A 25,700-nucleotide genomic window follows, 5' to 3' on the forward strand; every position below is an offset into this window, starting at 1 on the left:
TTCCTAGTATATTAAATGCCAACTAGATAAGATACACATAAAAGAGTTTTGGGTTCTTGGTAAAATGTAATAGGGAAAAGGGTTCTGAGACCAAGAGAGTTGCAGAACTATTGTTACACTTCTAATTCATTAGACTCTCATTGTAGTTTATCTTTAGGATAAAACTTTACACTTGTATTCATCATAGCAAGTGCTGCAATGAATATTGAAGTAATTTTTAATCCCTAACGCTTAGGCAAATGGTGGTTTTTACATAATGTGGTAGTGCTTTCCTCATCCAGCACTTTCTTTCAATTTTTTTTTTTTTTTGTCATCACTACAAGATGGTTTTACTGATATTTTCTGTCTTAAAAAGTAGTAACCATTTTAGCTGTTACTTTTCTCTAAAACTCAAATGGAGCTGTCCTTTTTGTTTGTGGCTCTATTTTTTTGTCCTGTTCATGGTTGTCTTGTTCTGACTCCTTTGTTGGCCTACCAACTAGGAAGTTTTTAGCAATTTTTCATGATTTTGAATGTTATTGTTCAGCCTTTATTACTTATGCCAGTTGCATGGAGCAGATCTCTCTCTCTCTTTGGAGCTCCCCTTTTCTTATTTAGTTAAAATGCTGATTTCTGATGTTCTGAACAGTTCCATGTTCATTGGACTCACATAATAGCAGGATATCCCTAGCAGTTGCCTTATTGGCATGTTAGGGTGGCCTTACTATAAACAGCAGAAAAATACTTTAAAGATATACTGAAGGAAAGCTAAACAAAATAGCTTGGCACTAAATTGCTGAAAGATAGCAGTATTTTAAAATATTTTGTGTGTCATGTGCTGCACTCAGGCGCTGCTTATTTCTTTTTCCTTTGCTTTTTAAAGATTGAACACAGAAAAAAAATGATAAAATATTTGGTGTAGAACTGAGATTTTGTTTTAAAGCTGTAGAAAACTGGAGGTTTAAGACAGTCAGCAGCCATAGGACAAGGAGAGCATTCATGTACTAACATTGGAAAAGAATTGTTAGAGGTTTCAGTTACAACTGCACTCACAGATCATAATTGTTGAGAGAACTGTGCAGGCCTACCATGTCTTACTGCACTTTGCAGATAGTGCATTTTTTACAAATCGAAGGTTTGTGGCAACTCTGCATCAAGCAGGTCTTTCAGGACCATTTTTCCAGCAGGGTCCAATGATGGGTAGCAGTTTAGCAATAAAGTATTTTTCAATTAAGGTATATACTATTTTTTAAAACAGTGCTATTACTTAATAGACTACAATATAGGGTAGACATAACTTTTATATGTGCTGGGAAACCAAAAAATTTGTGACTCGCTTTATTGCGATATTCACTTTATTGCGCTGGTCTGGAATGGAACCCACAATATTTCTGAGGAATGCCTGTATTTTTGTCTTGTTATATACTGGACCCTGGATACACACCTCCTTGTCTTTAAGGTACATTTATTTTTATAAGAAGACATTAATAAATAGCTTCTAATATGTCTCGCCACATTTCTTTTTCAGTCATAGCCTTCTTCCTTATTAGTCCTCTTTCACGTTTTAAGCTTCTACCACTCCTTTTTGAAAATTTATGGATGAAACTTCCTTTTAAGTCACAGCTAAGCAGGGCATACATTTTTCAAAAAGTCAGCTTTTGTGAACTATTCTAGGTTGTAGCACTGTATGTAGTGGCACGTAGCTATTCTTTGATGGAACTCCAACTCTTCTCCATTGTTTCCAGTTCCCATGCTTCTCAGCTGTACCACCTTCTTCTGTGTCTCTTTAATTACAAATCACCGAAAGTCATGGTCTTCACGTATGCAGCGGTCAAGTCCAACATAATCATTAGTTATTGGATGACTGAACAGAATGTTAGTAAGACTAGAGAAATCAAAAGAGATTTCCAGAAATAATATTCATCTGTTTTTTGGAACTGTTCTTAGTGCATTTGATAGTGCTGCCATGCAGGTTGTTGGTTTCAGCATGTTCCCTGGCAGTGAGAATTTATCGAGTGTTCATTCCTGAACTCAGTTAACTTATAACACTAACATCTGCATATTGTCTCTTTTAATTTAAGAGAAGGCTTATATTATCCATTGATGCTTCTGACTTGTAGAAGACAATAGTCTTCTGGGGGAAACAGTCATCAGTAGATACGAAGTGGTAGAGCCTATAGAGTGTCATGAATTAAGGAAGAAAATAATTCAAATAATAAGAAACATAAAAAGTGTAACTTTTGTTTACATTCCATTTTTTTAATGACCCTTTTAGTTTCTTCTCTGCTGTTTCTATTGTTTCCTTATAACAGAATGTCAGAACATTTGCTGCATGAAATTTTAATTTTCAAATGTTACTAAAATTGTTCCTGCTCCTTAATTTTGGGAGTAAAGTTTCTTAATTGAGACCTTTAAGTCCATGTTTTAATCAGCCTTCTTGATTATATAAGATCATATTTGGAAAACCAAGGAAGCAATACTTTTTTAATATATTCTGTTTTCATACATTTGAAAAACTTTTTTAGGTTGTTTTAAAATTATGTCATGTTGATGGTGATTTCTTTTGCTTGATAGGTGTGTTTAAGAAATAATCCTCTTTATCATGCTGGAGCAGTTGCATTTTCAATTAGTGCTGGGATTCCTAAAGTTGGTGTCTTAATGGAGTCAGTTTGGAATATGAATGATAGCTGTAGATTTCAACTTCGGTCTCCTGAGAGCTTGAAAAGCATGGACAAAGCTAGCAAAACTACTGAAGCTAAGTAAGTACTATACCTAACTAGTCTTGATTTTACACCAGTTTTTAGTTTGCGCTGTATATGAAGGAAGTTGATCAAGGGAGACTTAGAGGTGTACAGTGACACAGAAAAATGCTAACACGATGGGGTCTTCTTAACATACCCAGGAGTTTTGAAAGGAATTGGTAAAATTTGCTGATTGCAGCTCGTTTAGTATTTGTCTATTATAGTTCTTCTCATTCAGTGACCAGAGTAGTGGTGTGAAGCCCTCTTTTGATGTCTTTGTTTTGTCGTTAGAATGTGTCCTTTGTAGGTGTTGTGTAGCAGTAACAGTGTGTTCAGCCCTACTATGTTAGGCCCACTTTCTCCTTCCTCGCTCTCATCATTTTACTCTCTAATGTCTTGGCTGCACATCTTGATCATTGGAAGGGTTTTAAAGGTCAGTGTGCTGGGAGGGAAATTCTGTAAAGGATTTGTAAATTTTAGGGTTGAAGGGATATGTGAACAGAAATAACCACGGAATTGTGGATAGCCCACATTCTGGCTTATGGTTTGGGAACCAGATACACAGATCTTAACACCTGGACTTTTAGACACATCTACTCCTCTTTAAAAATATTTAAGTGTATTATAATTTGATTGTGAGGTACATGAACTTAAAGACTTTAATAAAAGTTTTTAAATAAATTTTTTTTTAATCTTATATAAAAATGTGACCATTTTAGAAACACGGAAGAGTATTAATATTTCATTCCAGAAATAACACTTTAAATATTTTGCTGTGTTTTTTTTCCTAAATGTATACAGGCATTGAAAAGAAATGATTGGATTGTACTATATATAATACATAAAGGTTTTTAAAGTTCTGAAATTTTTTAATTTGCTCAAACGAATGTAATCATTATAAATTTACTACCTTTATAGCTGCTATTCCTCTTAATGTTAAAAATACAAATTGAAATTCTGAAACACAGGGATTTCTGTTAAATAAGTTAAAAAGGATCTTACTAAACCAAACTTATTGTAATTTATGGCTAATTAGGTTTTTTTTGCTTTGTTTTAGTGCTGTCTTGTTTTTAAAAATAGGTTTATAGACTTTCTTCCTAATTACATTGATATTTTTCATCCTAAAAATAAAGTAATGAAACAAATTTTCATTTTTTAATGAAACTTTGTAAAGAACATTTGAAATATTTTTGATGTGCATTAAATAGTATAAATGAGATTAAAATAGAATATGCTATTTCAATCCTGTATATGTGAAGTTTTTCAAGATCTTCCTTGAAATTTGCCATCTCTGTTAACAGATATAGTAAAAGAGCTAAGTGAAATTAAATGTTAGAGGATAATCATTTTCATGTCAATCAACTCTTCTTTGCAAATCATCGAAATGCTTTCACTTTAAAGGCATGCTAGAGATTAGTCAGGATCAGCTTGCTTCCACCACAAGATTGCAGAGCAGCCATGAGTGTTCATGTTTGCTTGCACAGAGCACTTTGCTAAGATGCTGGCAAAAACAATACCCGTTTTCTGTGGACTGTTTCTACACTCAGGGAAAGTTCCTGGTGGGGGCAGCAGAAGATGAGGAGGTTAAAATGATGGCTCTGATTATATTGTATACCAGGATGATGTATGTATAACAAATTTCTGAGTAATATGTGACTTTTCTAACAATTGATTTCTGCCCTTTAGTAAATAAAAATGCTTTCACCATGTATGGAAGAATATTCTATAGTTGCTGTAATTATCTTAACTAAGTATAATTATTAAGTATAATGAAATAACTCAAGAGAGATAGTTCACTAGTCTTAAAATTTCTCATTTTAGTTGTAGCAGATGATGGTTTATTGCCAGATGGTTCAGCAATAAATTTTTGTAAATTATTGTGAGTAGATTTCCACCTTTGACCTTTAACAAATTAATGATCTAGTGGGCTTTTTATTTATTTCCCTTTACCATTCTTTTTTTTTTTCAGTTAAATTGCTGTGTCCAAGTCAGGATTCACTGAAATGCAAAACTTGTTTATTCAAGAGGTTTATGATAAAGCTATCTTGATAAATTTGGTGTAGCTTTTGTCGTTATTCCTAAATAAGGCTTATTTGAATCATTGTTCCAAGTTGTTGATAGCTTTATATGGTATATTTTTCTTCCCTATTTTAAAACATTAAAAATTTGAAGTGCGTACTGTATACCTTTTTCAGTACCTTGAGTCTTAAAAATATACCATTTTGTACAAGTTTTTAATATTTAATTCCCTTACATAAGATTAAGCTTGAGTCTTATGTAAGTTCCTAACACTTAATTTTCCTAATTATAAAGAGAATCTTATTTCTAATCAGGCCTGAAAACAAGCAGGAACCAGTGAAAACAGAAATGGGTCCTCCACCATCTCCGGCATCCACATGCAGTGATGCATCCTCAATTGCCAGCAGTGCATCAATGCCATATAGTAAGTTTTATGTGTAGGATGTAGTGGTCAAAATAAGGTGCCAGGCAGGTTGCTGTGTTCTGTTTGTTCCTGATTTGAGGCAACTCATACCATTTTTAGTATCTTTTTATATAATTGTGTTTCTACTGGTTTGGCTTTTTCTGTTTGCAGCTTTATTTAAATTAAAAAGTAGTATTTATAGTGTTGACTATTCCTCATTTTTACAATATGTAAAACACATTGCAGTAATAGAAAGAAATAACTGTCACTAGCTAGGTATCTGCCCACCTTTGTTGAGAACATTGTAAATCGGTTAGGACTTGGTCATAGCTTTTGCTCAGAAATAGTAGAATTTATAAACCTACTTCACCTTAGATTTAAAACATTTTTAAAGTACCTCAAAATAAACTTGTTTTACAGTGTAGTTGCTTTGCAGTTAAGGAAATTGAAAGTTATACTTTAATAATTACATGATAGTTTTAAGAACAGACCAACAGATCTTCCTTTTTAAAAAGCCTTGTTCAGTTAGCCCTAATTTCTAGGGTCCAAAATACATTTTGTATTTCTTCCTTGTAGTTGGTGGTAGCAGTGTTAATATCGTTAGACATTTAACAATTGTGGCCATTTTTCACTGTGAATTCATTAGAAGTAGAAGTTGATCCTAAGACCTGAGTTCATAAAGCAGCAGTTCACAAAATTTTTATTGAGATATCGTAATTCTGTATCCCTTTACAAATGATCTTTTTATATATATATATATATATATATATTTAGATAAAATCTATAAAGTCTCTTTCACATTTTCTTTTTGGTACTTACCATTTTGTTGTTGTCTAAGAACGACGGCGGTCCACCCCTGCCCCGAAGGAGGAGGAAAAGGTGAACGAAGAGCAGTGGTCTCTTCGGGAAGTCGTTTTTGTGGAAGATGTTAAGAATGTTCCTGTTGGCAAGGTTTGTTCAAAATAGCTAAAAATTCTTAATTAATTAGAACTGTAATGGTGTTGGTTATCCAAGAACTTATGGTTGGTGAGTGTTCATGAGCTCGTCCTTCAGAGCTGCTTTATTTCTCACCTTCAGTGATTTCTCCAGCTCATCCCTTAATCTGATGCAGGTGTCCTCTGTCCCTGACTGATGGACATGTGATTATTATTCCTCTCCTTGAGCATTTATGCTGATATGTTACTTTTTAAGAAAATGTTGTTTTGGAATAATTTTAGATTTATGGAAAAGCTACAATGAGATACATTGCTTTTAGGTACAGTCCATTCTTTGGAACTTTAGACAGCTCTAATGGAGATCATCTTCCATAACATTTAAAAATCTCACTACTCTCTTCAAGTCACCTTTTACTTTTTCTTCCCTTCTTTCTGGAGAAGAAACCAAGTTTGTAGAGACCATCAGCTGGAATGTCATTAATTTCATCTTTCTCTCCACATATACTTGAAAAGAAAATGTATCTATAGTTGTAGAATATCTGCAAAGTAGAGGTTTTCCTGATTGCTCATGAGTTTTTGAAATGTGATGGTCTTTCCTTTGTACTTAAAGGAAAGAGTAGATACACCATGCTCTACAGTTCACAGGGCCTTTTTCATATACTATTCCATTTGATTCTCAAAATAGAACTAGTTTATGGGCAGGTATTTTCTTCTGAGAAGATCACACTGGCTCAAAATCAAAAGTAAGTAGCAGAGGTGAGACTCAAGTATTCTGGTTTCAAGTCCTGGTTCTTGTCTTCCTGTGCATTGCTAACTGTATACCTCTCTTGTCCAATACGGTAGCCTCTAGCTATATATGTGGCTAAGTAAATTTATTAAAATTAAATAACATTAAAGCCAGCTCCTCAGTCACATTAGCTCCATTTCAAGTGCTCAGTAGCCATTTCTGGCTAATGACTACCGTGTCAGACATTGCAGGTATAGAACGTTACTACCATCATTGTGAAAGTTCTTTTGCACAGCAAGTCTCTAAACTAATAAAGAGGAATGATTGGAGGATCTTGTGGGTTTTAGTTGATTACCAAACATCCACAGACTGTAATCACTGACTATGTGGGTCATTTTCTTTTCTAGAAAATAAGACTTGAGTAAAGATGTCAACAACAAAGCTTTGGTGAATCTGTTAATTTTATATGTTGGTGATCATTGAAGAAATATACTCATAAGGAATTAAATGCCTTCAGTTTTAAATTAATCCAATGAATATCATTTGCATATTGATTTCATATAAATTATTAATATTTAGCGTATTTACCTGTACGTCTAGGTGCTGAAAGTGGATGGTGCCTATGTTGCTGTAAAATTTCCTGGAACATCCAGTAATACAAACTGTCAGAGCAGCTCTGGTTCAGATGCGGACCCTTCTTCTCTCCTGCAGGATTGTAGGTTACTTAGGATTGATGAGCTGCAAGTAAGTGTAGAGGACTCAGTGGGCAGATTTTGGAACTGACTCCTTAAGATGTTGTAGAATTCTAGAGCAAAATTCCTTTTGTTTCATGCAGGTTGTCAAAACTGGTGGAACACCCAAAGTTCCTGACTGTTTCCAAAGGACTCCTAAAAAGCTTTGCATACCTGAAAAAACAGAAATATTAGCAGTGAACGTAGATTCCAAAGGTAAATATTTCATGAATATTTCAAGTGGCATACTCCGTATACAGTTAATACTATGCTGTTAGTGAACAGAATAAAGTGGTTTGGGGCATTTGGCAGTTTTTCTCCTCTGTGTGTAACATAATGGAATAAAATGCATCTGTTGGGATTGATTTACAGATATGACCAGAGAGGTCAACATTTAGTAGGTAATTATTAAAGATTAATAAATTCATATAATTTTTTTTTACATTTGTGTGTTTCTGAAGGTGTGCATGCTGTTTTGAAGACTGGAAATTGGGTACGGTACTGTATCTTTGATCTTGCTACAGGAAAAGCAGAACAGGAAAATAATTTCCCTACAAGCAGCATTGCTTTCCTTGGTCAGAATGAGAGGAATGTAGCCATTTTCACTGCTGGACAGGTATAGAGGCTTATTTTTGCTTTTGAAAAACGATATGACAACATTGGCATTTTTATGATGCTTAGGGTCTGACTCTAGTTTGTTATTATTCTAAATTGAAGAATTCAGAATTTTTAGCACATTTTAATACTAGGTTTGTTTGGTCATTATATATAAGTAATTAATTTGAAAATAAATACACATATTGTAAAAATAAGGGATACATTTTTGATTGTGAACCAAACTTTTTTATTTTCTCTCTGTTATAGGAATCTCCCATTATTCTTCGGGATGGAAATGGTACTATCTACCCAATGGCCAAAGATTGCATGGGAGGAATAAGGGATCCTGATTGGCTCGATCTTCCACCTATTAGTAGTCTTGGAATGGGTGTACACTCTTTAATAAATCTCCCTGCCAATTCAACAATCAAAAAGAAAGCTGCTATTATCATCATGGCTGTAGAGGTAAAACCGCTTGATATTTGAGTTTGGAAGACTCTGCTAGAGTCTAGGGAGACAATCTTGAATAGATCATTCATTGCCTCTGCCCTACAGGAGCTAATAATCTGTTGGGACGAGGGAGATGAGTAAATCAGTGATTATGAGTAATTTAAGTGTTCGAGAAGGGCATGCAGAGTGTCCTGGGAGCACAAAGGGAGGAGTATAAGTCAGGCTGTCACTGTAGAGAAGACATCCCTGAGGAGGTGGTGCCTGGACACAACTTCGAATAATCAGATAGGGGTAGACGTGAGACAAAGGCGGGACGTGTTGTCCCAGGCACAGGGGAGTGTATACCTTCTTTTGCTATTTTGATATAACCAAAAGGTAGGTTTATAAAGATAAGTGAGTAGCACTGATAAGTCTGGAGAAGGGCACGTGGATGCCATATGTGCTCATCTAGGGGGCGTGAGAGTTCCTTGTGAGAGCTGGAAGAAGGACTTTGAGCTGGCTTTTCACAAAGAAGAAGAGCAGTGTATAGAGAACAATTTCAGAGGTCTGATAAAAAGGCTAATACAGTTAGTTATCCAGGTGAGAAACAAAGTAAGCTTGAACTCTTGGAAATAAGAAAGACGGGGTCGATTTGAGAGATTGCTAAGGAAGTAGAAACTATAATGTTTGATGACTAGACATCAGCAGTAAATGAAAAGGAGTTGTAAAGCTTCTGATTTGAGTATGGAGAGGAAAAATAGGAGGAGGCACAAATGGCATAAGGCGGGAGGATGAGTTTAGTTTTGAGCATATTGTGGTCGAGGTATTTGTTAGATGTGGAGGCAGTGCCATTGGAAGTTATTGGAGCAGTTTGAGCAGAAATTGACCTTATTTGACTTACAAAGGATCACTGCTGACGTGCTGAGAATGCTAGAGCAACAGGGTGGAAGTAGGGAGACCAGTGAGGAGGCTGTTAGAATAATCCAGGTGAGAGGTGATAAGGTGGCTTGGCCCAGGAGGTACAGTTATGAGTGAGAAGTGATTAGATTCTGGATCTACTAGACATGTTCTAAGGTAGAACCAACAGAACCAACATTGGATGTCAAATAGAGGAAGCAAGAGGGTGAAAGGTTTTGGAAGAATGAAGTTGCCATTTATTGAGATGAAGACTGTAGGGATGAAGTATGCTGTGAGGGGGTGATATCAGGAATTTGGGTTTAGACATGTTAGACTTAAGATGCCTCTCAGATATCCAAGAGATGTGAATAGAGATTTAGATGTGTAAGTCTGAAGAGCAGAAGAGAGAGGACCGAGCTGGAGAAATATACTTAGTAGTCGTCAGTGATCATATTCTTAGTTTAGCTTTGATTGTAACCTACCAGACTAGTGGTCCTAAACTGGTAGGGATGTGCGGTTAAGGAGGTGCTGTGTGAACTTGGCCCCTAGAAATAGCTTTCACATTGCTTAGAAATTCTTGATAAAAATCATAGGATTTATATTTAAAATCCATATTTTCAGTTGCTCTTAAAAAATTAAAGATCTGGTAACATTGGGCCATCATAAAAACATTAGTCTGTTTCTTTTAGAGGTTATACGGGGTCTTTCCAATTCATGGCAGTTCCCGTGACTTAACATTTAATGCTGTGAGTCCAAATGCTGCCACTTATTTTACGGTTATCTTTTTTTACACTTAGCCTCCTCCGCTCACTTATATTATTTCAAACGCTTCTGTAGGCATTTGATTCTATGACCCCTGCACTTTGTCAGCACCTCAAGGGTAAAGATAAAATGGGACATCATCCCATGGATAGGGAGGGATAAAGTTTGTCATCATTTTTTAGTGATTAGGGTTTGGTGTACAGTAGACCTACAAGGACTATTTTTACTGAGCTCTCCCTGCCTTTTGCTGCAAAAATAAATGACAAATACAATATGCAGTGATGCAGAATAAACTTTTTGGCGTCTGACACGGTGAGTGTGGTATCGATGCTCAGTGTGAGAGCCCATGTCCAGTCCAGCAGGTTGGAGATGAGCGTTCCCTATAGAGTAGCTGCTTCCAACCAGATTTTTAGTCTTTGGAGAGACTTGGACATATTCTCTCAGCATGCTAATGAATGCGTATATATCACCAGACTTTGCCAAGGTTAGTCTTATATGGCCCACCTCATACTCTTGAACTGGAGCTTGCAATTTATGGGGTCACCTCAGAGAGCCGTAGTTTTAGTTCCAAGATAAAAATGGCATCTCACATGTGGCAGGTACTGAAAATAGTGTTTCGCTGTATTTTCTTGTGCTCCCCTACTCACCTCCTCTCCATGAAATTAGGAAAAGGGATAGGTTATTTATGCAGTTTAGGGGGAGGTGGCAGGTTGTTCAAATGCATCTTTTTTCTTTCTTCCCTTTGTATTCTCACACTTTTCCCACCTGCTTTTTTTCCAGTTCCTATTTCTAGTTAAAATGAACAATATTACTTGTTTTTCAAAACATTCTTTATATTCATTCCGTTAAATATTCCACAGCTATAGTCTTATATTCTGAAAGAAGTACATTTGAACTCCTTGGTATATTCATGCTGTTTCTTAGTCTGTTCAGGTTGCTATAGACTGAGTGACTTATAAACAACAGAAATTTATTTCTCATATATTTCTGGAGGCTGGAGATCCAAGATCCAAGGCATGGGCAGATTTGATGTCTGGTGAGGGCCCGCTTACTGGTTCATAGACAGCCTTGTGTCCTTACATGGTGAAAGGGGATAACTCTGGTCTCTTCAGCCCCTTTCAAGGGCACCAGTCTCATTTATGAGGGCTCCACCCTGATGACCTAATCACCTTCCAAAGGTCCCACCTCCAAACATCATCATATTGGGGATTAGGTTTCAACATATGATTTTGGGGAAGACACAAATATTCAGTCTATAGCATGCTGTTTCTTCAGTTAATGATATAGTCTACACTTTATCAGTACCGTGATGACTTTGACAGTGAAGTACATTCATTGTCATCTTTGGGGTATTGTATGGCATGTGTCATGATTTATGGGGATGAGCAAACCTGAAATAAAATGTATACCCTTTTCTTAATTGGTTAACAATACTAATAGTGTTCTAATTTGATAGTTATATATATAATATAAATCAGAGTTTGATAAAAGATGGCCTGCAGGCCAAATCCAGCCACTCCCATTCAGTTGTGCATTGTATATGGCTGCTTTCTCACTGTAGCCACAGAGTTGAGTTAGTTGCAAAAGCTGAAAATATTTACTGATCCCTTAGAAAAAATGTTCCTACCCTTTTGCATTCCTGTTAATTATGTGCTGTGCTTAAAGGATACCCTTCAGTTCAACTTTTTCTGCCAGGCTACCTGAAATTGTCTCTACTTATTTGCAGAGCTAATTATATTATTATGTTGGTCATGAGAAATTTTTGACATGTATAATGTGCTATTCAAATTCATTGAAGTTTTTTCCCTAATTTGTCTGAGCACAGAAACAAACCTTAATGCAGCACATCCTACGCTGTGACTATGAGGCCTGTCGACAATATCTTATGAATCTTGAGCAAGCAGTTGTTTTAGAGCAGAATCTACAGATGCTACAGACATTTATCAGCCACAGATGTGATGGAAATCGAAATATTTTGCATGCTTGTGTATCAGTTTGCTTTCCAACCAGCAATAAGGAAACTAAAGAAGAAGAGGGTGAGATTAAGAACTATACCAAAGTCTTTAAAAGGAATTTTAGGCAATTTTGAAAATATAACAACTATTAAAGGAAAGAAAAATCACTAAAGAATTTATGTGTGCTTTTACTTTGTTTTGTAGAATCTAGGAATTTTGACATTCTCAGAAGGTAAAAATTCCTGTACTCTTAGGATGAGTATGTAACATAAGCAGATATTTTTATGAATGTTATTTTTGTTTTCTTGCGTTCTATTCTCTATGATATATACAAACTGTATGTATAATACTTAATGAGCTTTACTGATTTTATAATTGCAGATGACTTTATTACCCATGAGAATTATTTAGCAGATGAAGGCAAGTTATTGAAGCAACCTTTATCCTAATATTCAGAATGTAGAGAGAAAAATAACCCAATGAGTTGTTAGATATTTTTAGAAAATTAAATAAGCTTTGTTTGCCATAAAGTTTTTAATTGGCTGAATGAAGGGGAAACTGAAAACCTAAAGTACAACTGTGTAATTCATAACGTTTTTTCTTATTTTGAATTCTGCCATTGATATTCTGGTAGCCACATTTTTGAATAGTGGTTTGCAGGTTTTAGAGCTTAATCATTATCATTAAAAGAGTGTAAGTAGTATATAAACCAAGACTGAGTTACTGGTATGTGGGACTTTTTCTTTCTTGGTAGTAAAAGCTATATTTCATTCTACTATGAATAACCATATTTTTGACCTTTGGGGGATTGAAAAGTAAGGTAGAATAAAGAGATAATTCACATATTAAAGGTCATAGTTCAATCTAAAATGTTCATTGCTCTAAGGAAAAATTAAGCTATTAATTATCTCTAGTACGTGATTAGAGCACTAAAGAACATAGCAGTTAACATTTACTAGCCTGTACGTACTTAATCTCTTTAATTATTTTTAAAGTTTAAGTCGATCCTAATTTTTTCTCTTCTGTTTCAGAAGCAGAGCGCTCCGAAAGAAATACATTTGCTGAAAGGCTTTCTGCTGTTGAGGCCATTGCAAATGCAATATCAGTTGTTTCAAGTAATGGCCCAGGTAGTCGGGCTGGATCATCAAGTAGCCGAAGGTAATGTGATTTTTACCAGGAAAGTTTAATTGGCGGAAACATATTCCAAGTACTTAAAGAAATGTATCTCCTACCTGTCATATGCATGACTTTGGTGGGTCCTTTCGCTTTTGTTCTTCCCAATAGCACCCCGGGAAAAACGTCTGATAATATCTACTTAGAGTTTAAGTGCAGAACAATAGGACCTAGAATGCTTCAAAAATTGGAGATAATTTAGACAAGCAGTTCAAACTGATTCTTTGAATGTGTTTTAAATTTATCATTCTTGTTTCCTAGGAAGTTACTTTCTTTAGTTGGAGAACACCTAATGACAATAATTGAAAAAACTTTAATCTTTTATTTTCAGATTGCTTGCTTAGGTCAATTTCTCAGATATCTTAATGATCTGGGAAGAAATGAAAGGCTGGTGTGTATTATGAACGTTTGATATTATAAATTTTCCGGCTTTCTGAGTTGTGGGATGGACAAACCTTTAACACATTGAAAATTACTAGGTGTTAGAAAATATGAAGAATATAAAGAATTCAGAATATAGTAGCTTTTCTGAAGAAAAAGCACATTTATATTAGACACGACACCCAAAATACTTGGATACTTGACAGATCATTAATGGAAGCACTGCTCACTGTGCTAATGTGATAGGTTGTAAAGTCTACTCAAAATGAAGACTCTTCTTTGCCTATTTTCTGTTTCATATTCAACTTTCCCTTTAAAATGATTCTTCTGAAATTGATACCAACTCAATAGCTTCCTAGGTTCAGAAACATCCTGAAGTGAGATTTATCAAAAATTATTTTTGGGTGGCCAAATTATAATTTAAAACAGTACAAAAATATTATGTAGACTACACAAAATGAAAATGATCACCAGCTTATTTGTTTAGGATTACACGAAGCAGACAAAGTGTTTGTCTGTAATCAAAGTATTTGTTTAAAATGGAGAGCAACTTAAATTCTTCATGAAGAAATTAGTGTTTGAACTATGTCAGGTATTTCATTTCCTCAGGGAAAATACAGGTGCAATTCCAAGTTGGACTCTGATATGGTTGGTCCAATGCCAGTGCTGCCATCTTTTTTTTCCTATAAGGATTATTTTGAAGGCAAAGACTAAAAGGAGCTTCAGGAGTGGGTGATGTGTTGCTCACAGAAATAATTTGCAGAGTAAGCTCCTTTGAGGCATTTGCCGAAGATTTCACTGCAGTGCTCTTACCCAGTTCAAACTCAGGGCTGCCGGTTGAACAGATGAAAGCACAGGAGTCTTATTATCCACGCCGGGCAGTAGGAAGTCCACAGACTCTGCTTCATTGAAGTGAAACCCTCCTCTAGCCTACAATGGATTTTCTAGGCGATGCCCCTTGATGAGTATGCAGGCTGGGATTCATGAGCTGTAAGCTCAAAACTGATGCAATTTCAATGTTGACTGGAGTACTGTTAAATGCCTTCAGATGATGATTTGACTCAGAAGTTTTGTTATGTGACTCAATAGTTCCTGAGTACAAAGGGCAGATTTAGTGGAAAGCTTGATTGATGCATCTGATTGCAGGTGTATGTACTCTAGAGATTGTTAATCTGGAAGACACATGACCTTCGCTTTTTTGTCACAGTGGTATGTTTGAACATGACTGGATTCTAAGGCTTCTGTAGCATGGATATAACGTGCTTACAAAGAGGAAATTACATCATCCTTGAATTCTTCCATATTGTCAGAAAATACGATGACTCCAGGCAAGCCTTTACGAAGAAATGTCAAAACTCTGAATCTTAGCAGCCAAGGTGGTATCTCCTCAGTGTTGTCCTCAGCCACTGAGGATACAGGTGAATCTTCATGAATTGTGTACAACATCTTGAAGAATAATTTTCTTTTTTTGTTTTTGTTTTTGTTTTTAAAGAATCTGTATGAGGAGCTGGGCATTGTACTTAAAAATGTTCCCAAGACCTAATGAAGAAAAGAGGTTAAGGACAATTTTTTTTAATGACAAGGAATGACTCCCTCATTTAATATTGAATTGACTACATCAGAACAACAAAGTTGGGAGTTTGCAAGTTCAAGATGAGACTATGGTCTCCATTTATCTTCATTTATTCTTAATCTACTCTAAGCTAGAGGTTGGAGAATAGCCCACATATGTTTTGTTTGGCCTGTAAAATGTTAATTTTTTTTTTCTTTAAAATTTGAATGCCTTTAGATGAGTATGTATGCCTCTAGTTTGCCATTACTCCCTACTTTTTATACCTGACTGCCCTTTTCTCAGTTTATCTTCCGGTCCCAGTAGGGATTGAATTTGTGACCCTGATAGAAGCATTCTTCTTGATAAGCCCAAAACATGCATTTATTTTCACGTTATTTGCAGTGTCTCCCAATTATTGTTGATTTCTCTCTCTCTCTGTGTTTTGAGTAAGACACATTTGGATACCTAGTATCTAAGTTGAGCTTAATTAAAATTATATAGGAGCATCACAGCATGAATAGTCACCTTGGTGTGCGCTGTTACTGGTAAGGAGCCTACCTTCTCTGTGGGCGATGTCTTTGGACAGGGCCGTGACCTCGACTGAAATAACCACTGTGCCCTGCTCCCTTCCATATTACAGAAACTCTTAAACTCAAGATTTCTAAGTTTGGAGAGAGAAAACATTGATACCATAAAAGAATTAACCATAGATGTTTCTTAATAGTGAATACTATAAGAGCTAATCCGTTATTTGAGACATTAAAATTTACTTTGCAGAGTCTTCCAAAGAATGTTTCTGTTCTCAAAGGTACATCATGCAAAAGCCTTATAAAATAGATGTGTTCCTGGAAGTAGCCTCTAAAAGAAGTTTTTGTAAATGCTTTAAATAAAAATTTCCTTATAAAATTGAAAATGTATTGCTATGGAAAAAACACATTTACTCTCAGAGTAAATAATCATCATAATTGAGATGCAGACATTAAAAATTTTTTTCTAAAACACTTATCTGTAGACATATAATGCTCACCTGGTAAGGTGTTAGGTCTTTCACATCAGAAATGTCATTATCTTTGGGATTAAACCTACACGGGAAAATAAAGTCCCTTATGTGTTGCCTGGCCCTTAAAATTGAACTTTTACTCTTTATTCATTTAGAAGCTCTAAAATTGTGGCTGAATTGAAGGGATTTGCCTTGCTTGCTCTCTCTTAATTGCTGTTAGTTCTTAATGTGTTAGTTTTGTAGCTTTTGTAAGCTTTTATTCAGAGGTACAGATTTTTGTATAGGCAGTTACCAGTTCCCCTAACAAGGTCTGTGTTTGTGATTATTTCTTTTTCTTTTTAGTGATGTGCACATCTGTGCAGTATATTTAAAAAAATTTTTGATAAAGCAGGAGAAACAAAATCACGCCCAGACATAAATCTAATAACACATTTTACAAGCTCCAATTTCATTCATTAATTTCCTTGGGATGCAAGTTGTACTGTAAAAAAAAAAAAACACCTTTTTTGTATAAAAAATAAATCTAAATTGGTCTTTGTTTTAAAACTACTTACTGTGTGGATATTAGTTCAGTTGCTTTTGAGATCATAGAAAAGGTATTTTAGTAGGCTAACAGTATTGGTTTTGTGCTAATCAGTATGTTCACTGATGTCTATCATTAAACTTAATTCTTACTGATTATAAATGGGATAGAACAAAATTTTTTTAATGTTCAGCTGTTCGTTTATCTTAACTGTATGAAAGATTATTTTCTACTCTTATTTCACTGCAACTTTTGTTCCCTGTGCTTAAGTTTGTGTGGGAGCTTAATATAGTGGTTTTAATGCTGAACTGGGTACTAGGAGCCCCCAGCTTCATTTCTATCCCTCACTGACTTATTCTGTGATTCCAGAATTGGCATTTGTACTTCACTGCCCTTGCCTGGAGTACTTGTTTATAGAACAAACTTTGATCTCAGATGAGAAGTTCTGTGCACCTTTTCATTACATTTAGACATGGTAGTGAGTTCTGATTTTGTCCATGTTCTTCTAGTTTGAGATTACGAGAAATGATGAGGCGTTCGTTGAGAGCAGCTGGTTTGGGTAGACATGAAGCTGGAGCTTCATCCAGTGACCATCAGGATCCAGTTTCACCTCCCATAGCTCCCCCTAGTTGGGTTCCTGACCCTCCTGCAATGGATCCTGGTAAGATCTGTTATTTTATTTAGTTTTTAACAAAAAGACAAAGTCATGAAAGAAAAGGAATTGAGTGTTTTAATGAGATATTGAGAAATCTGAAGTATTTAAAAGTAGCATAATGAGTATTATAACTAATTTAGTTATAAAGATTTGGTTTAAGGGGTTAATAATTTAAAAATTGAAATTCTAGAAACTCTTGTTAGGTAACCCTCTTATATTGAAGTATATATTTCCATACCGGTAAGAAGCTACCTAGTGATACATCAAAATGTCAATAAATTGCCTAGTAGATTCCTTCTTTTATAGTTAAGTTTACATTTAAACTTCTATCCGATTTGACATTTGGCTTACACAGAAAAGCCTTAAGGCCAGCTAAGAGAACATGTTAGGGATATGTTGCCTATAATGATATACATCCCGCTGTTCTGTTTACTGAAAGATGGTGACATTGATTTTATCCTGGCCCCTGCTGTGGGATCTCTTACCACAGCAGCGACTGGCACCGGTCAAGGACCAAGCACCTCCACCATTCCAGGTGAGAATCTGTACTACTTTATCTGTTTAGGCATTTGGAAGATAAAAGAACACATTTTGGATATAGGTTTTACAGATCCACACTTTATCTCAAGGAGACTTCCCTTGGCTTGAAAGCATCTAATTCTCTAAATTTTTAATCTTCCACATGTCAGTGAAATTGCGGTGTGTATGTACATATATTTTATCAGTCGAGATTTGTAAAATGTGTTAATGTGTTTAAATTCTCTGTAATGAAGTTATTATTAACATAGAATATTTTCCTGGTGTTTTATTTAATAGATACTTGGTATATTATTCCAGAGTATTCTTTCACTCTGTCTTGTTTACTCTTATTTTGTTACCAAGTGGATCTGCTTCATTACAGGTCCTTCCACGGAGCCATCTGTAGTAGAATCCAAGGATCGAAAGGCCAATGCTCATTTTATATTAAAATTGCTATGTGACAGTGTAGTTCTTCAGCCCTATCTACGGGAACTCCTCTCCGCCAAGTAAGAAGTTTAATATACTTTTGATAAGAAAATTCAGCTTAGCTCCTTTTAAGTTAAGTTGATCTTGCAACGTATGGACAACAGTTATCTTAAGTAACTTTAAAAGAACTTAACCAGAATCTAGCACTGTATTGCCTCTGTTACTGAGCTCTCTTCAGTGAAAGAGAACTTCATGATAAAATGAATACAAAATGATTTTACGTTAGCATGATCTGAGCATGTATTTATATGTTAGAAAGATTATAGTGTTATTCTCAAATGTGGATCCATAAATTAGTTCTATCACTGTCACCTGACAAAATTTAAAAATTCTATAGATTCTTCCCCAATATCTTACACAGAAGTATGACTCAGTAGGTCTGGCATGCGGCCTGTTATCTGTATTTTAAGACTGTGATTCTGATGGTTTCTTGGGAAATCTTTTTGGCTTGCAGAATGCATCATCATGAGATTATGCAGAGTTTCTGATAAGTACTCTGTGGTAAATGCTCATTAACCATTAATAGGTTTTGTTTATCTTTCTTTACAGCCTCGTAGCAATAAACTTTCTATAAAAGTTAGCCACTGTCTGTGCCAAACTCTACTTGCATTAACTTTTCATTCTAGCAAGAATCATCTGGAGTAGGTGAAATTGTCCCCATTTTGTATTTGAAGAAATGGGCTTAAAGGTTAGTTAACATGCCCAGGGTCATAAAACTAGATAGAGAGTGGCACAGCTGGAATTCCAACCCTAGCCTGTCTCTCGCTTCCAGATCTGCGATGCTCAGTCATCACCCTTATGTCACCTCCCTATATTTAAGTATAAGAAGTTGTTTTGAGTTTTTAATTTTGAGAGCAAGGGAGCTTTTATGTGTAAACCTTATTGACCTTAGGATGAAAATGACCCAGTTTATGAATTTATGATTACTTTAATGAAAGCCGCTTTACTAGTAATATGAGACATTGGATTGTAAGTAAAGCTATTATTACAGAAGCAGCTTACCAATTTATTAGTGGTTTGAAGCATAAATAAAAATCGTGTATATAGAAATATATACATACCTTTGTATTTTTATTTTCTCAGTTGTCATTTTTAATTTTCATTTATGTGTTTTTAGGCATATTATCTTTGTATAATTTCCTTTACACCATTTGGTATTGTCTAACAATTTGTCATATGTTCCTATTCTATTCATTTTTAATCCATTTTGCATTTCTAGAGTTAATTTCTATTACACTAGTCCTTTATTTTAGTTTTCTCGCAATGGTCGATCTCCCCATCTGAGAAAATATATAAAATATCTGGAAAACACTCAATATTCCATTGTTTTAATAAGCCGATATTATTGATAGCATCTTTGAAACAAACTAGAGGAGGGGCAAAGTTTTTTGCCTGACTTTTAGGTGATAACATTGAAATTCTCAGATTGATTCTTTTTCCTCTTGATACTATAATACAGAAAATTTCCTAGATGCTAATTAAATTCCCTAAGTAGTATATTTTGAAATTAATTAACTATAAAATGACTCAGTTAAGAAGTTTTTTACTTAACTGTGTTTGGCAATGTATAAAGTGCTAAGACAAAGTACGAGAGCAGCATTGTCTCATTTTGAGCACAGCGGTGATGGGTGTGTGTGTGTGTGTGTGTGTGTGTAGGATATCTAAAAAATGTATTCATTATTTTCAAATTAATGATCCTATCACCACTACCATCCCACCTATCCTCCAATTTCAGAAGTAGGTGGTTGGATTTTGCTTTTATAAGACAAAGAAAGTAAATTTAGATAAAATCCTTCTGGTTAGTAAAGATGCAGAGGATTTTTTTTTATTCTCAACCATTTCTTACCTGAGGAGAGAAGTAGTATATGAGGTTGTTTTGATTGGTGGTTTTTAATTAAAAGTGTTTTTTAAAAGCTGAAAAACATTACAGTCTAGAATTAAACTTTATGTCTGCCTCCTAGTAGTAGCTCAGAAATAAATTGGGATATTAGGCTTGTGTAATATGTACATTAATTTGGGGTAGGAGGGACATGTGTGTTGGAGTAAACAGAGAGAGAAATGTGTTTATTCTGTAGTAGCAGCTCTATGAAGTTGCAGTTTGATTAGAACCATGAGAAATAGGTTGGGAGAAGAGTGAGTGACAACATAGAAATGGAGAAATATAAATATTTCAAGAGACAGTGACTCATCCAGTTGGAAGTGGATGGTTAAAAGAACAGTAGCCAGTGAATCTGAAAAGTTAGGTTAAAGCCACTATTCTGGTCTCTATTTTTTGGGCTTGAATCCTCTGAATAATGGTTTTGTTTAGACTATAATAGTATCAAAGTGGGAGTTATAAGATAAATAATGTGATGGTGGTATAAAAAAGGATTAAAATAGGCAAGAGTAGAGATTAGAATTTAGGCTATGTTTTGTATGCCTGTGTATAGCCTGTAATATGTATGTTGCAATAAACGGAACTAATGAGTTGTTGAAGATGGAAAAGAAAGATTAGATGCAAAAGTAAAAATTCGACTTAGAAGAAAGACTTCATGAAGAATTCAAGTTTTTTGTCATAGTCGCTAGGGACAGTGATACTGTTGGCTGACATAGAGAAGTCAGAGAGCAGGTTTGAGGAGAAAGATGATTTTAGTGGTTAGATACGTTGAATGTGAGAAATCACTGGGAAATCCCAGGGAGAGTCATCAAGTAAGCAAATGTAGATGTTGGAAATGTGCTTTCATCCATAGAAGTGGCAGTTGCTGTGGTGGATGAGAGAGGGAAGTACAAATGGCTGAGGATGGAATTTTGGGAAACCCAGGAGGGAATAAAAATTCAGTGAAGAATATTGAAGGCATGCATTTAAAAGCAAATACAATATAATAATAGCCAGCAGTTATTGAGTACATGCTATTTGGCAGGCATTGTACTAAAAGCTTTTTATGTAATAATTTCTTTAATTCTCATCACAATCGTATGAGATAGAGCGTGTACTAATCCCCACGTTTAGAAAGTATTTGTTTGACTCCAGAGCCTTTGCAGGTCTGTAGTGTCACTAAAGGCTAAGAAAGGGAGAACATAGTTTAGAGATAGAGAAAGGTTCCACAGAGGCGGCTTGCTTTCTTAAATGAGATAATATGAGACTAGAAAATACTAGCAGTGATTTTTTTTTTTTTTTGAGTGGTGGTACATTATTTAATAAAATATAACTAGTTTTTGTTTCATCATGAGCATGTATTTCTTAGTAAAGAAAAGTAATTGATAATTTTTTAATGTAAATTTCTCTCATTTTAGAGATGCAAGAGGGATGACCCCATTTATGTCAGCTGTAAGTGGCCGAGCTTATCCTGCTGCAATTACCATCTTAGAAACAGCCCAGAAAATTGCAAAAGGTAATTTATTTCAAGTCCTTAATGAGTCACTAATTTTTTAATTTGAATAGATTCTCTTCTATACACATAATACCATAATTATTCAAACCTAAGTTTTGTATATAGAAGTGACATAATTGATTAGAAACTATTGAGGTAATTCTTTTGTGTATGTGTATGTTTGTGTGTGTGTGTAAAATTCATGTGTTTATACTTTTTCAAGTGTATTATATCTTCTAACTTTCCACCAAAAGCAGCTGGTATAAGTTTTTAAAATTAAAAGAATTTCCATAATTTCCATAATGATTTATCCTTTGAAAATAAAAATTGATTACCAGTAGAACCTGTCAGTGGTTAAAAATGGTGGTAGCAATAAAATTTTATAGAAATTATAGGCTACATGTCTTATTGTTCTTCCTTCTGACTTGGAATAGAAAGCATTAAGGGATATCATTCCTGTCATTCATCCTTTAAAAGATTAAAGTAGTTGTTCTTTTAAAAATAATGGCTATAAATAATTGATGTGATTATCTAAACTTTGTTAAGTAGAACTAGAACTTGAATTTTAACTACGTAATGCAGACTCGTGTGACTGATGTGTGGTGCATTTGTATTGTCCTCGTTCGTGGTTATGATATAATTACACTTTGCTTTACTTTGTGTCAGAATTGACTGGATTTCCTTACATGTTGACTTTGTATATCAATTTTCTTATTAATATATAGTAGTTTCTGATTTACACTGTGTAAATGTTAGAGCTTTTCCATTTGAGGAAAGTAGTGAATGGCTTTAAGTTCTTTTTTGATACATGAATTGCTGTGTTCTTAATCTTTTTAGCCGAAGTATCCTCGAGTGAAAAAGAAGAAGATGTATTTATGGGAATGGTTTGCCCATCAGGTACCAACCCTGATGACTCCCCTTTATATGTCTTATGTTGTAATGATACCTGCAGTTTTACATGGACGGGAGCGGAGCACATTAACCAGGTGAGTTATTTTACATTTCCCTATATTTATGCTATCTCCAAATTTGCTTTTTTCCCCTTTCACCATCATTAGTTATAGTTCTTAGCTTTCTTTTACTGAGTTATAAAATTCTCCAGAGAAAATTAATTTTTATTTCATTTCTAAATAAATGAGGCAAAGGAGTTAATTGTTAGATTAGTTATGGGATATCACGAAAATGAGAAATCTTCACTGGGTATTATAAATCTGATCCACAACTCTTAATATAGATCTTATAACTATAATACTTTTTTTTGAATGATGTAAATTATTTTTACCCTACTGGTAGTGTTTGATTTCCATTTGTCTAATGTTGTAAAATGTATATTCACTGTACCCATTTATTACTCTGTTTCCAGAGCACATTAATTTTGCTCTGCTATTATTGTGGATGAATTGTTTTAGAAACTACCAGAAATAATAATTATGGTGAGATGTACATGTCATTCTTTTTTAAAGTATACCCTTTTAATTTTAGGATATTTTTGAGTGTAGAACTTGTGGCTTGCTTGAGTCACTCTGTTGTTGTACGGAATGTGCAAGGGTTTGTCATAAAGGTCATGATTGCAAGTGAGTACAATTTAGTTTACTTTAATATTATAACCTTTAGATTCATATTGCTGCATTAAATAATCTATACCGGGTCATGTTTTAATTGTTTCATAATTCAGAAAGCATGAGGTTGCTCTCTTTAAAAAGCCAGTTTATGTATATAAAATATGGTTATTGATTTAAAGTGTACTTGAGATATTTGCTAGTTCTTTAAATAAAAGTAGGTTCATATGCAAAGGAATATGTGATCATACATTACGATTAGGATCAGATTAAATTTTTGAGATATATACCTATTTTTTTTTTTTTTTTTTGGTATTCTCCAGCCAAAGTCTTAGGCCCCCTATAATAGAGTTTACTAGTGGGAAATCGCTATAGGCATTCAGAAAAATCATAGTGAATGTTTGGCCTGTGCCTCATTTATGTCTTAAACTAAATGTAATAACTTTTCAGTCCATCAGTAGAGTTGTCATGGCTAGTTTGTTTTCGCAGACCTAAGAAGCAATACAACACCCAGCACTAACATTTGCAGTGCCTCAGAGTCTCAGCAGGGACATCAGCTGTAACTGGTACAGTGTGTAATGTTATAGTTAATAGAGACTTGGTTTGTAGAAACCATCTATTGTGCATTACCTAAGTAATTCTATAGGTCAAGTGAGAAATTTTTGTAGATGTTATATTGATACTTATTTATGATTTTTATTAAAAGAATTTTAGCTATGTTTGTCTTCCTATTTTAAACTTCTAAGGTGATAATCTTTTCACTGATTGCTGACTCAGTGTACTCATTGCGCTAGAAGCCCAGATGGTGGACAGGATAGTCCCTGTCCTGACGGAGTTGACAGTCTTGTCAGAAGACATATGCAAGAAACATCCACCCACAAGGGTTTGGGGGTTCATTAGATGCACATAAGAGGATCACTTAAACTGAACTGGAGCTGTGGGCAATTAGGGAAGGCATTCTAGAGGAAGTGATTACAGCCAAGTATTTATAAGATACCTCTTCTGAGAATTTTTCTTTGCTTTTATGAACTTCATAGCATTAAGTAATCCTTCTGGTTATGTATGCTTTAACAATTGTACTTTGTACTTAAAAATGAACAAGGGTTTGTTTGGTTTCCATGAATTATGCCTTCATAATTTAAATATAGACTTTTGTCTTTTTAAAATTTCAATTTTTGTACTTGCTTATGAATTCTTTCTAGACTCAAACGGACATCACCGACAGCCTATTGTGATTGTTGGGAGAAATGTAAATGTAAAACTCTAATTGCTGGACAAAAATCTGCTCGTCTTGATCTACTTTATCGCCTGCTCACTGCTACTAATCTGGTCACTCTGCCAAATAGCAGGCAAGTGGGGTTTTTAGGACATAAATTAGGTTGAAAAAGCACAGCACATCTTAATTACTTCCCCCAACAATGTTCTGTTTTGCAGGGGGGAGCACCTCTTACTATTTTTAGTGCAGACGGTTGCAAGGCAGACAGTAGAGCATTGCCAGTACAGGCCTCCTCGAATCCGGGAGGATCGTAACCGAAAAACAGCCAACCCTGAGGGTGAGTAAATTTCACAGTTATGACACATAGGAAAAGCAGATTTTTTTGTCTTACCCACTGTTTCTTTTGTTTTTAGATTCGGATATGCCCGATCATGACTTAGAGCCCCCAAGGTTTGCGCAGCTTGCACTGGAGCGTGTTCTACAGGACTGGAATGCTTTGAAATCAATGATTATGTTTGGGTCACAGGAAAATAAAGACCCGTATGTATTCATTAAAATTTTTTTATATTTATGAATTTTTCATGTTAGTGTTGGAGATTATAGTACATTCTATGTTTCCTTCCCCATAAAGTCTCAGTGCCAGCAGTAGGATAGGCCATCTTTTGCCAGAAGAGCAAGTATACCTCAATCAGCAAAGCGGTACAATTCGGCTGGACTGTTTCACTCATTGCCTTATAGTCAAGTGTACAGCGGATATCTTGGTAAGTCCATTGAATGTCTGTTTACAAGCACATGAAAAGGATGTTTTTCTTACTTAGCTTCCCATAATTTTACTAATCCAAAATCCAAAGTACTCAAGCTCTAATTAAATAGTACATGAAGGGGAATGGAATTTTGAGTGTGATTCAAATGTCTCAGTTAACAGCAGAAGGTCCATCTTCCATTCTAAGTAAATTCCTAAAATATGTTAAAAGTACAACCGTATAAAAATGTATGGAGCAGTGTTCAAAATTAATAGTAACTGAATGCATACTTTTAGGTGCTCCTCTTTGCTGTGAAGTGAGAAAAGAATGTAAACCATAAAACCCAGTGCTGGTGAAGTTATGATAAA

The 25,700-nt window shown here is 34.9% G+C and overlaps 1 protein-coding gene across 9 annotated transcripts in view; it reads left to right on the forward strand.

Moving 5' to 3' along the window:
- Positions 1-25,700, forward strand: part of UBR5 (ubiquitin protein ligase E3 component n-recognin 5) — a 136,364-nt gene that overhangs the window by 78,077 nt on the left and 32,587 nt on the right. For 8 of the 9 annotated variants that reach the window (XM_039853684.1, XM_039853677.1, XM_039853681.1 and 5 more), the window contains 19 exons: positions 2,554-2,738; positions 5,054-5,163; positions 5,981-6,093; positions 7,405-7,548; positions 7,640-7,751; positions 7,997-8,151; positions 8,400-8,597; positions 12,046-12,256; positions 13,207-13,333; positions 17,314-17,465; positions 17,899-17,994; positions 18,361-18,484; positions 21,738-21,835; positions 22,652-22,800; positions 23,297-23,388; positions 24,576-24,722; positions 24,808-24,926; positions 25,003-25,129; positions 25,221-25,350. In XM_039853684.1, the coding sequence (XP_039709618.1) occupies positions 2,554-2,738; positions 5,054-5,163; positions 5,981-6,093; positions 7,405-7,548; positions 7,640-7,751; positions 7,997-8,151; positions 8,400-8,597; positions 12,046-12,256; positions 13,207-13,333; positions 17,314-17,465; positions 17,899-17,994; positions 18,361-18,484; positions 21,738-21,835; positions 22,652-22,800; positions 23,297-23,388; positions 24,576-24,722; positions 24,808-24,926; positions 25,003-25,129; positions 25,221-25,350 (2,589 nt within the window). The remainder of the gene's footprint in view (positions 1-2,553; positions 2,739-5,053; positions 5,164-5,980; positions 6,094-7,404; positions 7,549-7,639; positions 7,752-7,996; positions 8,152-8,399; positions 8,598-12,045; positions 12,257-13,206; positions 13,334-17,313; positions 17,466-17,898; positions 17,995-18,360; positions 18,485-21,737; positions 21,836-22,651; positions 22,801-23,296; positions 23,389-24,575; positions 24,723-24,807; positions 24,927-25,002; positions 25,130-25,220; positions 25,351-25,700) is intronic. The other variant, XM_039853679.1, reaches the window with a different exon arrangement.

The sequence above is a fragment of the Pteropus medius genome, unplaced genomic scaffold (assembly GCF_902729225.1).
Source record: "Pteropus medius unplaced genomic scaffold, Ma_sr-lr_union100, whole genome shotgun sequence".
NCBI classification, from domain to species: Eukaryota; Metazoa; Chordata; class Mammalia; order Chiroptera; family Pteropodidae; genus Pteropus; species Pteropus medius.